At 33.3% G+C, this 16,275-nt stretch overlaps 3 protein-coding genes and 2 non-coding genes across 6 annotated transcripts; 3 read left to right on the plus strand and 2 right to left on the minus strand.

The window, feature by feature from the left end:
- Positions 1-52: 52 nt before the first annotated feature.
- Positions 53-124, minus strand: TRNAC-GCA. Its single transcript has one exon. It is a non-coding gene; the product is annotated as a tRNA-Cys (tRNA).
- A 3,755-nt stretch (positions 125-3,879) lies between these two features.
- On the plus strand, positions 3,880-6,236 carry LOC123902128 (thioredoxin-like protein YLS8). Of its 2 annotated transcripts, none has more exons than XM_045951789.1 (3): positions 3,880-3,973; positions 4,630-4,779; positions 5,651-6,236. In XM_045951789.1, the coding sequence occupies exons 2-3, from the start codon at positions 4,660-4,662 to the stop codon at positions 5,957-5,959; spliced, it is 429 nt and encodes a 142-aa protein (XP_045807745.1). In that variant the 5' UTR covers positions 3,880-3,973; positions 4,630-4,659; the 3' UTR covers positions 5,960-6,236. The 2 variants fall into 2 exon arrangements, with proteins under 2 accessions (XP_045807745.1, XP_045807753.1); XM_045951797.1 differs by lacking the exon at positions 3,880-3,973 and adding an exon at positions 3,989-4,055.
- Positions 6,237-7,601: 1,365 nt separating this feature from the next.
- Positions 7,602-8,210, plus strand: LOC123891976 (B3 domain-containing protein At2g33720-like). Its single transcript, XM_045941835.1, has one exon. The coding sequence runs from the start codon at positions 7,602-7,604 to the stop codon at positions 8,208-8,210; it is 609 nt and encodes a 202-aa protein (XP_045797791.1).
- A 3,948-nt stretch (positions 8,211-12,158) lies between these two features.
- On the plus strand, positions 12,159-14,303 carry LOC123891981. The gene has a single exon (XM_045941843.1). The coding sequence runs from the start codon at positions 12,159-12,161 to the stop codon at positions 14,301-14,303; it is 2,145 nt and encodes a 714-aa protein (XP_045797799.1).
- Positions 12,543-12,649, minus strand: LOC123903372. Its single transcript, XR_006807949.1, has one exon. It is a non-coding gene; the product is annotated as a small nucleolar RNA R71 (small nucleolar RNA).
- Positions 14,304-16,275: the final 1,972 nt, after the last annotated feature.

Here is a 16,275-nt window from a genome sequence, read left to right on the forward strand (position 1 = left end):
TCACCAAAAAGTTGAAAAAAGAATTAAAAACATTTTAATATATATTAAAAAAAGGGCCCAACCGGGTTCGAACCGGTGACCTCTTGATCTGCAGTCAAATGCTCTACCACTGAGCTATGGACCCAATGTTATTTGTTTTGTCAATCATGTGATTATATTGCAAACGTTATTAGTCAAATTTAATTTCCATACTAAAATATACCATCCTTCTTTTTTACTCAAAATATATATATATATTTGTCTTAAATGAAGTGATAATCCACTGAAATTAAATTCACATATAATTGTGAGATCCCGGGTTCAAACCCGTATCATGACGTCCCGCCTAACATTTTCGGCATTTTTGCCAATTGAGTTAGAACTTGTGGCAAAAATATACCATCCTTTATAAGGGATATGATAAAACTAACATTTGCTACCATAAAATAAATAAATTAATAATTTGCTACTATTAATTGATAAAATAAATAAATTAATAGTTTGATATTCCTTTTTTTTTAAAGGCAAATATGAATTATATATATACACTGAATAATCTCCTCCGCACAAGGTGTACCGAGAAGATTACAAAAGATTACAAAAAGTCAATAACAAAGTAGCAACATGAATAATTACTCAATGCCCAAACAAGTAAGGAGGCTAAACCACCATCTATGGTAGTTTGAAACTAGATTAATGTTCGTTGTCTTCAACCACTGAAAGGAGTAAAGTTTGATCTTGTACAATAAATGAGATAGGCACCTCCGTGTTTCTGAAAAGCCTATGATTTCTTTCGTTCCACACAACCTAAACACAGACGAGCCAAATGATTTGCAGAAAGGAACGACGTGCTCTAAGACCACCTAATGAATAAGTAAATTAAAGGAAATGGCCTGATAGACTTTGAGAGTCCCCCGACAAGAAACCAGTCCAATAATCCAATCTCAAACTAACGACCAAAGGGAACCAAACATACCGCAAGAGAGAATAATTGTTGAACTGATTCAACACCTCCGCAACCAGATACGCATAAATGAGAATTTGCAGTGATGATGCCTCAAGATACCAAATTTGATTTTGTCGGCAACCTATCTCGCAAGAGCCTCCAGGCAAAAATAGGCACCTTCAAGGGAACCTGTTTGTGCCAAATAAGATCTTTCAGTTGCAATGGAACATGCTGTTGGTAGGGATGGCAAAAATATTCATACCCGCAAATATCCGAGGAGAAATATATGGATATTATATTAAGTTTTGGTAAAAAGAAGAAAAATGAATGCGGTGGCATTGTTGTAAATTGAAAGTGAAATGTATGAATATTATTATGTGTTAATATTTTTTTATTTCTTTTAAGAAATTTTAGGTATAATTAGAAAAAATATTTTTTTTAAAAAAAAATTATCATTCATGGATATCTGTTGATATCCGCGAATACCTCAAAATCCGCGGATTAACCGCTTAGTGGATACCCGCACGGATATGGAGCGGATACGGATATCATATTTATCTAATGGAGTGGACACGAATATCATACTATATGTGCCCATGGATATCCATTGACATCCTTAGCTGTTGGGAAGTCGATAATTGATATGCACCACGAATAGAGTAACCTTGCCTAGGATCTGGCTGCCACTGCCACACATCGGAAATCTGGCCTGCAAAAAGAGATCGTGAAGTAAAGTCGGACACTCTCCTAACATCTTCTCCTCTCACGCCCACAGCTGTCTCTGCCACACCCACGCCTCCCCTCCAGCCTCCCACCCTAAAGAAGACATCTCGGCTACCGTACTCGATTTGTTGTCCGCTAAATCGAATAGGCGTCTAAACTACTCGCACAAGGGAATCCCGCCTAACCAAGGATCAGTCCAAAAAAAAAGTAATTGAACCATCCCCACCTTTTTCGCCACACACTCCCCAAACCACTCACCCCCTAGATCTCCTGTAATCACAAATTCTAACCATGTCCCTCCACCAAGAAGACCAACTCCTCCCGCCCTCTCTCAAACACCCTCTCTCCTCCCCATATCCAGCGCCAATACCCTAAACCAAAAACCCTTTGCTATTATTAATTGATGCTGGGATAGCTTCACTTGAGTCAATTTTTGTGTTAATAACTTCCTCGTATTTTTTTTTTGTAAAAAATAAATAAAATTTACTTTGAATAAAACACTCAAGTTTGGTCTCTATTATATTTTTATATTTACAATGATATGACATACGACTTTATCTCGTAAATTCATCAAAGCGGATTAATTATTTACTTTTTGTTGATTAAATTACAAAAATGAAAAATTGTCTAGTTCGGCGGCGGCTTCGCCCTTCACCGACTTCCTCATGTTGCAGTTCCGACTTTACGCCATCACAAATGGTAGTTTCAACAGTGAACTCAAGGGGCGAAACTAACAATTAAATTTAAAAAGACAAAATCAAACAATTATAAAACTTAGGGTTGAAACTACATTTAAGTTTTATTTTTAAAATATTAAAATAATGAGAAATTAGTTCGATCTCTGACTTGAATATTAATTTGAATCCTACAAACTTCGAAGAATAACCAATCATGCACTTGTGCATGAATGATAACCGATTTATGCTATAAAAAAAAAATAATGTGAGATTTTTCATATATAAAAATTGAATTGGATCAATATATCTCTTTTTGATCAAATGGTTGTGATCAATTGTCTTATATTTGGATCAATCTCTACCATTCATTACACTGAATGCTAAAAAGAAAATTGGAACAAATTTAACTTGGGTAAATAGTGTTATACCCCCCTGCAAAATAGGTGAGTTTTGCGTTACCCCCCTGCAAATTTTTTTTTTGAGATTACCCCCCTGCAATGTCAAGATTCTTTGCGTTACCCCCCTGGCTCAACAAGTGGACATATGACATGGACGAATCTTGATGTGGCATGACACGTGGAAATTAATTTATTTTTTATTTATTTTTAATTGCCAACTCAGTAATTATTTATTTTTTAATTAAAAAAAAATGAAAAAAAAACTTTTTTTTTTTAAAGAAATTTTTTTTTAATTTTCCGTAAAAAAAAAGTAGTTTTTTTTTTATTTTTCCGTCAAAAAAAAAACCCAACTTTCTATCTTCTTTCTTTCTATTTTCCGTAAAAAAAAATGTTGTTTTTTTTATTATTATTAGTTATTATTATTATTATTATTATTATTATTATTATTATTATTATTATTATTGTATTTGCTATTATATATATATATATATATAAAATGTATTATATTTTTTTTTATATAATAACAACTTTTAGTAAAAAAAAAAAATAACAAAACTTTCTTTTAAGTATGTTCGTAAAAATATAACAACTTTTAAGTTTTTTTTTTCATTTTTTTAAGCAAAAAATAAATAATTACTGAGTTGGCATTTATTATATAAAAAAAATATAATACATTATATATATATATATATATATATATATATATATATATATATATATATATATATATAATAGCAAATACAATAATAATAATAATAACTAATAATAAAAAAAAACAACTTTTTTTTACGGAAAATAGAAAGAAAGAAGATAGAAAGTTGGGTTTCATTTTTTTTTTACAGAAAAATTAAAAAAAAAAACTACTTTTTTTTTACGGAAAATAAAAAAAAAGTTTCTTTAAAAAAAAAGTTTTTTTTCATTTTTTTTAATTAAAAAATAAATAATTACTGAGTTGGCAATTAAAAATAAATAAAAAATAAATTAATTTCCACGTGTCATGCCACGTCAAGATTCGTCCATGTCATATGTCCACTTGTTGAGCCAGGGGGGTAACGCAAGGAATCTTGACATTGCAGGGGGTAATCTCAAAAAAAAAAATTGCACGGGGGTAACGCAAAACTCACCTATTTTGCAGGGGGTATAACACTATTTACCCATTTAACTTTCTTTTTCTCCTTGTTTTCAATATTTGCGTTTTCCGTTTCAGCGTCATCATCTCTGGAAGCTTCAGGAAGCATCAACACGTCACTGTAAGTACCCCTCTTCCACTTCTCCACACTTTTTTCTTCAAAACCATAAAACCCTAATTTTCTTCTTCCCTCTCAAATCCAAGTATGTATCTGTTCTTGAGTAAATTGATCTTTCAATTTGTTTTATCTTGTACATAGCTCTTATTCAAGTTTCTTGCTTCTGTTTAGTGTTGTTTTAAAACTATCTGAACATGGTTTGATTCTTTCATTTTTGTTTTCCTTGTTATGTTGATTATTAGCTTGTCATTGTGATTCTGTTTAGTGTTAGTTGATATTGGTGAGGTTTAGTTCTGTTTATAAATTACTAGAGTTATTTCTTGAACTTTTGTTTTTAAATTTAGGTTGGTTTTCAACCCTAGGTTTTTAGCATGAATTTGAGGGAATGAGAGTGTAACTTGTTAAAATTGTATTACAAGTTTTTATTGTAACTTGTTAATGAAACTGTGTTTCAAACGTTCAATGGTTTCTTTAGATTAGTAATTAAGTAATAACTTAAAGGATATAACTGGTTATTATCGTCGACACAGGCACAGCAGCGGAGCGTGTGGCCAATCTTTACTCTACAATAGAACTTTCAATTGCACCAATTTTTATTTTTAATTTCAAAATGTGGAAACCCTAACTAAGAAAAGGGGATTTTGTGTTGTTTCGAGCAGAAAGTAGAGTAGTGATAAAGAACAAGAAAGATGTCGTACATGTTGCCTCACTTGCATTCAGGGTGGGCTGTGGACCAGGCAATCCTTGCTGAGGAAGAGCGTCTTGTTGTCATCCGATTCGGCCACGATTGGGATGAGACCTGCATGCAGGTAACGCATTCTATTCTATTCCATATTCATTATTTCATTACCTATAACTACTTCACAAAATATCATCCAGGGTCATTTAGCATCATTTTCATTCATTCAACGATACATGAATATGTCAAGGTTTTATATTTCGATTTATTGACGGTACTATTTGGCTAATTGCAGTCTCAATGTATCAATAAACAACTCACCAAAAAGTACTTTTGAGTATATACATTTTAGAAAAATATTACTTTTAAGCAACAATTTCTTGTATATAAGTTGAAATTAGTTCAGCAATTCTATATAGCACGAGTCTTTCTTGAACGGAAGCTATATGAAACAAAAATAACAATCTTAAAGGAGATAAGAGAGATATAATGATGAATTTAGGAAGAAGATTAATCACAAGGTTTTTTTTTGATAAAAAGATTAATCACAAGGTGCTAATTCGTGTAATTTTATTTCTTAACAAGTATTTTGCAAATTAGTTTCTGCATCTCAACTTTCTCGGAAGCTCCCTCATTTGGTTTCTCTGTAAACGCAACAGTATCTACACAGTTATAGGAATTTTGTTCACACGTGAAAATTCATAAAGCTAATTCAAATTGAACTGTAGTCTCGTAGAGGTATTATCAACCACTCTGTGATTTCAATAATAGTCACAGATATGATTTTCACAATTTCAAGGATGTGATGTGATGAAACCGCAAACACCACCCCAATTTTAAAGCTTGGATTGATATTATCATATCATACATATTGTCTGTTTCTTTCAACACATGCTAATTCTTAATTTTAGGTTGATATGGGTTATATTGAGTGAAATTGCATTATTTAGGTTAGTACTCTAGTTTGATTTGTGTTCTATATTGTTTTGTTATGTGTCCAGATGGATGAGGTGCTGTCATCGGTTGCTGAGACAATAAAGAACTTTGCCGTGATATACCTTGTGGACATCACAGAGGTGCCTGATTTTAACACAATGTATGAGCTGTACGACCCTTCAACGGTGATGTTCTTCTTTAGGAACAAGCACATCATGATAGACCTTGGAACTGGAAACAATAACAAGATCAATTGGGCTATGAAGGACAAACAGGAGTTCATTGACATCATTGAAACTGTCTACCGAGGTGCAAGGAAGGGACGTGGTCTTGTCATTGCTCCCAAAGATTACTCCACTAAGTATCGCTACTAGAATATATCAATCTCTATTGAGATGTGCAATTTGAATGATGTATTTTACTTCTCGTCCAATGGCGAAACTTACTATGTCTGTGATGTTAAACTCTAAGTGCTTTGCTCGCGAACACACATCATAGACTTGGCTTCTCTGAAAGAGAATTTACATTTTATAGTATAAGAATCCTTTATTGGGATTGTTTAGAATGAATAAAAAATATTCATTCCATCTAAATACAAAATTTTCTCTTATTTGGGGTTAATATGAGTTGAAATCTATCTTTTATTCCTTTATTAAATGTGTAACTGTTATGCTGTGTGTTGATACTCCTAATAAGGATTTATATTTTATGATAAAAAAGTGTGGTGAAAGAAATAGAAAGGTGATGTCAAGCAAAACAAAAAAAAAAAGGAATTTGTGGTATGACTAAAAATTTAATATATAATATTGGTTCTCATATTTGCATTACTTTCCTTTGTGTTATTGGTTTCTTCATGTGTCTTCAATCCTTTCTCGATTGATTTAGCAAGGGGAGATGCATGTAGTGTTCGTAACATACCTCACCACTTTCCAATTTAAACACTAAAATAAAAATTATACTTATTGCCAAATGATTAATGATAACACAAATTACTAAACAAATTCTATTTTCAAAGAGCGAGTAACTATTAATATAACAATTCAATCATGTTTATTTAGCTTTTAAAAGTTAAGGCAATCGTTCAAATTCAGACGTAGGCAATTTCAATTAGCTATATGACCATTAAAAGTCAGGACAGCTTATATTAAAAAAAATTAATTAAAAGTCGGGACAATCAATTAGAGGTGTATATGGTTGTTCCATATTATGAAGGGAGGAATAATAAATTTGAGCAGTTAAATAATGAAAGAGTAATACTGTTTAACTCAATTGATATGAATATTGTATTTTATATATATATATATATATATATATATATATATATATATATGATTATTGAACACTTTACTTATTCATTTTAAGGATGACATTCTAACCACTAGATTACAATGTTTAAATTTTATAATAATAATAATAATAATAATAATAATAGGGTCTTGCTAAATAGTATCTCAATTCACTCTTTAAGCATTCAATTTTTTAAAAAAAAATTATTCAAAAAGTGAAACATTTCAATTTATAATGCGTTGATTTCACACATTTTCATAAAATTTTAACAAAAACTTACTATTTAAGATACTTAAAGAGTGTCCGGGACACTGTTTAGCATTTTCCATAATAATAATAATAATAATAATAAATAATAATAATAATAATAAATTGATGCAAAATAAAAAGATATATAATATGATTTAGTAAAGATAGTTGTCTTAAAGAAAAAGATGTAAAAAGATTTAATTAACTAGATATATGACTTGTAGTAAAAAAAAAACTAGATATATGACTAGGTGACAACTAATAAAAAAAATATAGCCGTTAATATATCTTTTATAATATCTTCAAAAAAAAATATCTTTTCATAATATCTTAAAAAAAAATTAACCCTGATATATAAGTAAAGTAGCACTTAGCGCATTTAACAACAACAGTAGTCTTAACTGCGTGCGATTTCACTTTCTTTATTTGTTGGTTCGTGACATTAAGGAAAGAAACCCAAAACATCTTCATTCTTTCATTATGGCTATTAAGCGCAAGAACATCTTCAGTGCTGTCGATGATGTTTGTCTTTGTCTATCGCTAGGTGGCAGTGATCATGCTTGTCGTTTCCCTTCCTGTTGCGAGACATTTCATCAGACCCATTTTCCCAAGAAAAGGAAACTTGTCCACCAAGACAACATGTGTAATGCTGCTGCTGTTCATGTTCCTGTTGCAAGAAGAGCAAGAAATTGGGCTTTTTCAACTGCGATGGTTCTATATGATGATCCATGGAGAATCAAGAAAGTTTTAACAAAAACTGATCTTGGCAGTAACTGTAACATTTTGATCAAGAGAGAATTGGCTAAAGATTTGATTGTTCCTGTCTTGGGTGGTCGTCAAGTTTGTGAGAATCAAGATGTTAATGTTCGAGTATGGGATATCGACACCGACTCTCTCCATTCTCTCGTTTTCACAGTACGTCCTTCCAATCAGAGCCATGTTTTCAAAGATACATGGATCAAGGATTTTGTGCTTCGAAGGAACTTACAGGTCGGAGATGAAATCGGCTTTCTTTGGGATCAATACAACCAACAATTTGTTTTTTCGATTATTCGCGCCTATCGCCGTCATCAAGTCAACCAACATTAGTAGTTTTCAGGGGTTTTGTATGTCTGACTGTCATTTATTTTGTTAAGAACATCATGATGTGTTGTCTTGATCTGGTTGTTAATTTTAGACATAACTATAGCTAGCTAGCATCTTGCACAAACCCCTCTTTGTTTATGTAAAAATTTATTGACTTGAAGTATAAAAAATGTTCATGTTTCTGAGAATTGGTAATAGAAAAATGTTAACTTTTGGTATTTGTTGGTCCTTGATTACTCTAGTTAAATACCCGAATTAGAATTCGAGGATTCATACCAAAACTCATATGGAATGATATGTTGTAGTATCCTACCAATGTCAGTGCCTGACTTGTACCAAACACTTGTTTTGTGCTTCATATTGGCCTCATTGAAGGGAAGCTATTAGTGTTTAAATGTACTTATTATTATACAGAAACATATATATAGCATATCTGTACCCTTAATCCATTAATGATTAGCTTGTCTTCCTTGAAATTTACCATCATTTGACAAACTGCTATTTCACTATTTTACACCAGAAAACGAGAATGACAGAACCATAGTCTGCACTTTTCCAAACAAACATTCACCTAGCTAGTTTCATCACAAGAGTGCTTTACTGTTAGACTTTCACTATGTTTGAAGCAAAATGGATTGTAAAGTGAATCAGTCTTACTCTCTGCTCCTTTATTTTATTTTCTTAAATTTTAATAGATTTCATTATGTATAATCTGCTGAATCACAAATGAGGTACTAACTTTCTCAAATTAGTACTCAAATTTTCCGCGTGTTTTGTTCTCACTCGTGCACTTTTTTTAATACTTCTCATAAAGGTCACCGACTTAATTGTTCTAGTGAAATATGCTTAACTATGAAGTTCTAATGATATGTGCATCTTGTTGGTATATGTAGTACCAATCAATTCTTATAAGTCACCATTCGACCATACAACCTCCGGATCTGACACATTCCGATGTGAATTCGATTCATTCTTGTGTCTTCTTATGCCTAGTAACTCTTAGGAGTCACTCATTATTCATGGATCGTGCACTGGCGATCACTTTGTGCCCTCGTTAGCCTCAGAATAACAACATATATAAGATTACTAAACATAAATTTATTAACCAACATTAGTAGTTTTATGGGGTTTTGTATGTCTCTCATGGACAAACCCCTCTTTGTTTATGTAAAAAATTTATTGACTTGAAGTATAAAAAATGTTCATGTTTCTCAATTTTATAGTTACTACTCAGTTTGTTAATTTGCTGATTTTTCTCTATTTTGGCATCAATTTTGTAGAAAGTAGAATATGATTTGTTTAGGTGCTAGTTTAGCAAATTTATATGTATATGTCTCTCAATTGTGTATCCCTCATGATTGAATCTGAGAGGCTTTGTTGCTCTCTTGCATTCACTTTTGTGTTGCATACTCTTAAATTCTTGACACTGGAGAAGAGAGGAACAGTCGTGTGCGAAGCCATAGTTAGGGAGATAAGCCCTTTAAATTCTTTTTTTTACAAACCAAAATTCATAGGAAAACGTATTTAATTATGCTGATTATGAGGCTGTTTGTTATAGTTACTAGGGGTAAACCCGTGCGTTGCACGGGTTCGATTAAAATACATAATTAAAATATTTTTATAAATTAAAAATAATAATTGTGATAAGTATAATCACATATTCGATTAAAATATATTGTTAAATATTTTTTACGATACGGTTATATTTAATATTATATATGTGTAAAAACAAAAAAAGTTGTTCAGAATTAAAATAATTTTTATTGAAATGATGTATCATATTTTATTTTAATTGTGTCATCGTATAAAATCTTAGTTTTCATTATATGAGTTGCAATTTTAGTCACAAATCACTCTTTGCTTTTTTATTTTTAATGTATCACTTATTTATTTATTTTCAATAAGAGTTGGAGGTCATACATACTTATACTTGGTGAAAATATTGTTCATGAGTAATGTTGAACTAAGAAGTATGGTGGTTTTGACATTTTTTAATCACGTGATCTCGTTGATACACCTAAAAATATGCTATTTATTTAGTTAATTTACTATTATATTTTAAATTATTTTTATTTCGATTTCGAAGTTTTATATTATGAATCGTTACTTATTTCTCGTATTTTAAATAAACAGATAAAAAATGTGCGAGTTGAAGAAAGGAGCGAAAACGGACCGAAAAGAAGCAAAAATGGACAAAAGTGCCACACATGTGCAGCCAATTGGGCCACACATGTGCAGCCCACACAAATCAAACATGGCGTCCGCCAACAAGGAAAGAAGTGGCGCCTGCCAGCTAGCCAAAAATGGCAACTGCCAACTCCTCTCAAGTGGCCCTCGCCACTTTCTCTCAATTCATCAAAGCCATACAATTGATCCAACGGCAACGCGCTATTTTTCCTCAAGTCCCACATCGGCTACTTTTGTGTTTTGTCTCTTGTGAAATTAGTATAAATAGGCCCCTTTTCTCCACTTTCTAGGGGAGACCAACTGGTAACAGTTGAGGAAGAGAATTGAGACTAAGATTTAATTCTTGATTTCTTCTCTTAGTTTAATATTTTTATTTCCTGCTGTTGCGTTGTCGGTGTCCGTACTCAAGATTTCCTTAATTAATTCAGGTTCTTTATTTTATTTTCTTTTCTTTATTTTTATGCTTATTTTATTTATTTTATTTTTCTGTTTTTATTTAATGTCTTTATTTTTATTTATTTATTTTATGTCTTTAGTTTTAGTTATGTCTAGCTAATTTAATATTGCTAGGATGTGTGATTAGTAGCTAGTAGGGTTTCGATAGTTAGTTCGCGCGCTAGTTTCTTTTAAGTTTTCTTTAAGCAGTTTTTATTTTTAAATGACTATAATTTATCACGAGAGTGAGAATTAATTAAAGTAGGATCAACATAGAACGCCACTTGAGATTTCTACTAGATAGTAAAAACTAAACATTGATTATAATTCGGAAGAACGCCCACTTAGGATTAGAGTCGATAATTATTTCTAATTCGGAAGAACGCCCACTTAGGATTAGAAGTAATTTAATTATATTTGGTTTTCAAAAAGTACTTTATTAGCGGATGTGAGACGAGAGTTTAGCATCACCTTTATAATCTACAACATTAGTCAAGATTCGCGATAGCTGAGATTAGTGTTTTTAAACCAATATAATTCGAAAACTTAATTGTTTACACCACTAAATATCTAGAAGTAATGCAACTACTTTGTAAAGTATTTTATTAATTTCATGATGAGAGTTGTGAGAGCTGGAAGTGAGAACGGCTTTCGCCTGGAGCATCGACTTTATTAAAATACGACAACTAGGTGGTGTAGTAATTTTACTTAGCACGAAAACTACTTTGATAAGTATTTTATAATATCATGATGAGAGTTGTGAGAGCTGGAAGTGAGAACGGCTTTCGCCTGGAGCATCGCTTTTATTAAAATACGACAATTAGATGCGGTAGTAATTTTACTTAGCGCGAATTAAATATCGAACCCTGTGAAGCAACTAAGAGCTCATCCTAGCAATACGCTTTATTATTCTAAAACCCAAAAAAAAATATTTTCTTTTGTTTTATTTAAAAATTCTACTACTATTTACTATTTAGCCTTAGATTTACAACGTAACATTAGATAACGGTAGGTCGACTATTGGTCTCTGTGGGATCGATAATCTTTTAAAACTACACGCGGCAAGGCTGTATACTTGCAGCGCATCAAGTTTTTGGCGCCGTTGCCGGGGACCAATTTAGTCGATATCGTAACTCCGGTGTTACACCGTAGAGACTAAGGCAATTTTATTTTATTTTATTTTTATTTTACCCCGATTAGTTCGTTTGTTGCATGCCAAGCACTCGCTCTAGAGGCGAAAGATTGGTGCAACTAGTTAGCGAACCCGAACGTCTTTTAAGACGTAGAAATTTAGAAAATCAATTAGAGATTCCTCTTCCCGATTTAGTCATGGCGGAAGCCCCACAAGAACGACCATTAAGGTCCTACGCTATTCCTTCGCAAGAAGAACCGCACAATAGCATCGCTGCCCCCGCTATTGAAGCAAATAACTTTGAGCTTAAACCTTCATTGTTGTCGGCCGTACAACAAAACCAATTCTCCGGAAACCCCACGGACGACCCCAATTTACATTTGTCCATATTCTTGCAATACGCGGATACCGTGAAGGCAAATGGTGTCAGTCCCGAAGCTATAAGACTTCGCTTATTCCCATTCTCGTTAAGAGATAAAGCTAGAGCCTGGCTCCAGTCCCTACCATCCAACTCAGTCGCAACATGGGATGAGTTGAAGAAAGTCTTTTTAGCAAGATATTTCTCGCCTAGCAAAACTGCTATGCTAAGAGCCCAAATCAATGGATTTAGACAAAGAGACAACGAATCTCTCTTCGAAGCATGGGAAAGATATAAAGAAATGATTAGGATATGTCCTCATCATGGGCTCGAAAATTGGCTAATTATCCACACCTTTTACAATGGTCTCTTGTATAATACAAGAATGACAATAGACGCCGCAGCTGGTGGCGCACTTATGGATAAACCATACAACCAAGCCTATCAGCTTATCGAGAGCATGGCTCAGAACCATTATCAGTGGGGAAACGAGAGAACATCCGTAGAGAAGCCTCAAACGAAAGGCGGTATGTACGAAGTAAACGAGCTTGACCTTGTTAAAGCCAAACTTGAAGCTCTAACTCAAAAGATGGAGAGTATGACCACAACACCTGCAGCCACCGTGGCTGCAACAATTTCAAATTGCGAACTATGTGGAATTCAAGGGCACAAAATCGCTGAATGTCAACTCTTAACGGAAGTTCCCCCAGACCAAGTAAACTACACTCAAGGAAACCCTTACAATCAAGGTCCGAGGAACCATCCATACCTTTCGTACAAAAGTAACAATGCTCTATATGCACCTGGCCAAGCACCTACTCCTTCACCACCAGGATTCCAAAAACTTGCTTTCAATGCTCCTAGGAAGTCTAATCTTGAACTATTAGTAGAAAACTTCATAGCTACCCAGACTCAAACCAACCTTCAAACTAGTGAGCAAATTAAACAAATAACAAGCAAGTTAGATGTCTTGACCACTCACTCTAGGATGCTAGAAACTCAAATAGCACAAGTAGCACAAAAACAAGCATCAACTGCTGCTCCCGCAGGCATTTTTCCAGGCCAACCTGAGCCAAACCCAAGGGGACATGTTAATGCTATTATATTAAGAAGTGGGAACCGATACGAAGGACCAGCCGACCCTAGAACCAATACTCCAACCATACACCAAGACTCAGATGAGGTAACCAAGGGAGAGAGTGAACAAAACATAAAAGATAAAGAAAATAGTGGGGAGGAAATCATAGAAAAGAAGAAACCTTATATACCCCCACCACCATATCAACCACCCATCCCGTATCCTCAAAGATTTGAGAAATCCAAAAGCGAGGGACAGTTTAGGAAATTTGTAGAACTTCTAAAAAAATTGAACATCACAATACCTTTTACAGAAGCCATTACCCAAATGCCCTCATACGCTAAGTTTCTCAAAGAAATTTTAACTAAAAAGAAAAAGATCGAGGATGAGGAAATCGTTATGCTTACTGCCGAGTGTAGCGCCATACTCCAAAATGATATGCCTCCTAAGCTAAAAGACCCAGGAAGTTTTTCCATACCCTGTGTAATTGGAAATTATGTAATAGATAGGGCCCTATGCGATTTAGGAGCCAGTATCAGCTTAATGCCTATGTCCATATGCGAAAAACTTAATTTAGGAGAATTGAGACCAACTAAAATGTCAATACAATTCGCTGACCGTTCTGTCAAATACCCCTTAGGTATACTAGAAAACGTGCCAGTACGTGTAGGTCAATTCTATATCCCTACCGATTTTATAGTCATGGACATAAGGGAAGATTCCAATACACCTATCATTTTAGGAAGGCCATTCTTAGCAACTGCCGGAGCTGTAATAGATGTAAAGGAAGGAAAGCTAACGTTTGTAGTAGGTGAAGAAAAAGTCGAATTTATTTTAACGCAACTCATGAAAGCACCAGCTATAGACGATAGTTGTTACATGGTAGACGTCATCCAAGAACATTAGATAACGGTAGGTCGACTATTGGTCTCTGTGGGATCGATAATCTTTTAAAACTACACACGGCAAGGCTGTATACTTGCAGCGCATCACTCGTATTCTGAAAATTACCTATCAAATAACAACGTTATTGCTTACTCCTTTCTATACAATTTAAGATGCCAAATAACTTATCAACTTACCTCCCTCTCGTTCTCTTGAAGTTTCTTATCAATTATTCACTTGGTGAAATTTTATCCAGATTTTATTAGTCTCGATTTTTTTGTCTATTGTTTGTTTTTTTTTTTCTATTGGGTTTTTCTCCGCTCATTTTGCTTTCAATTTTTTTATTTAATAATTTTTATTCGGATTTTCAATTTAATTTAGTAGTGCTTATTAGAATGCGGTACTCTTTTTTTATAGATGATTTGTTTTTTTTCTTTCATTTCATGGGTTTGATTAAAACACACATTTAAAATACTTTTTGAAGGTGTGAAAACACAAGAAGGGGGGGGTTGAATTGTGTTTTAGCTAAGTTAAAACTTTTTCAAGTTCTTAACTCAACTACGTTAGCAGCGGAAAAGTAACACAATAAATAACAAGTTAAAGAGAGAGAGAGAGATCACACAAGCAATTTATACTGGTTCCTCTCACAAAACGAGAGTAGTCCAGTCCCCTTGCACTTCCAAGGGAGTTCACTATAATCACACAAGATTACACCTGCTCAAGCACACAAGCAAGAGACTTCTCAACAATGCTCAAGCACACAAGCTTAAGACTTCACACTTAAGCACACAAGCTTAAGTTTCACACTTAAGCACACAAGCTTAAGTTTCCTCAAGTAAATAGTAAAGTATATAAAAATATACAAATGCTCTTAGATGAACCTAAAGTGAGCAAATACAAATAGTACAGAGTATTTGGCTAAAGTGCAAAAACACTTGACAGAGGTTCAGAGCTTGTATATCACAGAGTTCAGAGTTTGTTCAGCGCACGTTCAAATCTTGATAATTTTTTATGTATTGTAGCTGAATCTTCTAGTATATATACCACTAGAAAAGAGTCGTTGCAAAAAGAACCGTTGGAGTTGATAATCTTTTGTCTTCAAGCAGTCTGTCTTGATGCAGTTGGTTGTATCCAAAACTAAGAAAGAGTTTCAGTTACTTTGACTACTGCAGAGTGGACTTTCCTTATTCAGCTAACAAAACTGAAGACCCACGTTCTCAAGTTAGGACAGACAGAACAGAGGTAGCTGAACTGATCAGACTTGAAAGGTCCTTTTCTTCATTGGTAGAAGAGTTGACTAGAAAAGGGAATCTTCACAGCTATCAACGAGATCTTCAGAGTTTGATGAAGCTTGTAGACAGACATGAAGTTCTGAGGTCTTCATCCTCTGAACGTTGTAACCTCTGAAGTCCAACATCTTCTGAGCGCTTGTGAACTTCTGAATTCACATCCTCTGAACTTCACTCAGGACTTATATGATGCTTATATCTGCACACTTAAAATAAATTTTTAGTCCTTCCAATTGTTAATTAATACTTTGTTATCATCAAAACCTTTATAGATTTAGGGGCAAACATTTTTAAATCAATTTTGTTCCAACAATCTCCCCCTTTTTGATGATGACAAACATAAGTATTAATTGACAATTGTTGTTAAATTAACTTATCATGTTTCTCTTAGGTTTACGAGGTTTGCAAGCTCCCCCTAAGATTGATACTTCATAAAGTCTGAACTTTATGTTTTATCCATGATATTTTAATTTAGTATAAGATTAAGATAATTTTGAAATAAAATAAGTTTCATATCTTTCTTCAGAGTGAGAGGTTTGCAAGCTCTCCCCCTAAGTCTCATAAGGCTAAGTTAAAATTGCACTCTTAACTTATCCTTACTTATGAAATTTATTTTAGTTTCAACTAACTTAGTCTCCACCTTGAAATACGTAAAACAACTTAAACGTAACAACTTTTAACATAACAGATAAAAGCGAGATAAA

The sequence above is a fragment of the Trifolium pratense genome, linkage group LG1 (assembly GCF_020283565.1).
Source record: "Trifolium pratense cultivar HEN17-A07 linkage group LG1, ARS_RC_1.1, whole genome shotgun sequence".
In the NCBI taxonomy this organism is placed as follows: domain Eukaryota; kingdom Viridiplantae; phylum Streptophyta; class Magnoliopsida; order Fabales; family Fabaceae; genus Trifolium; species Trifolium pratense.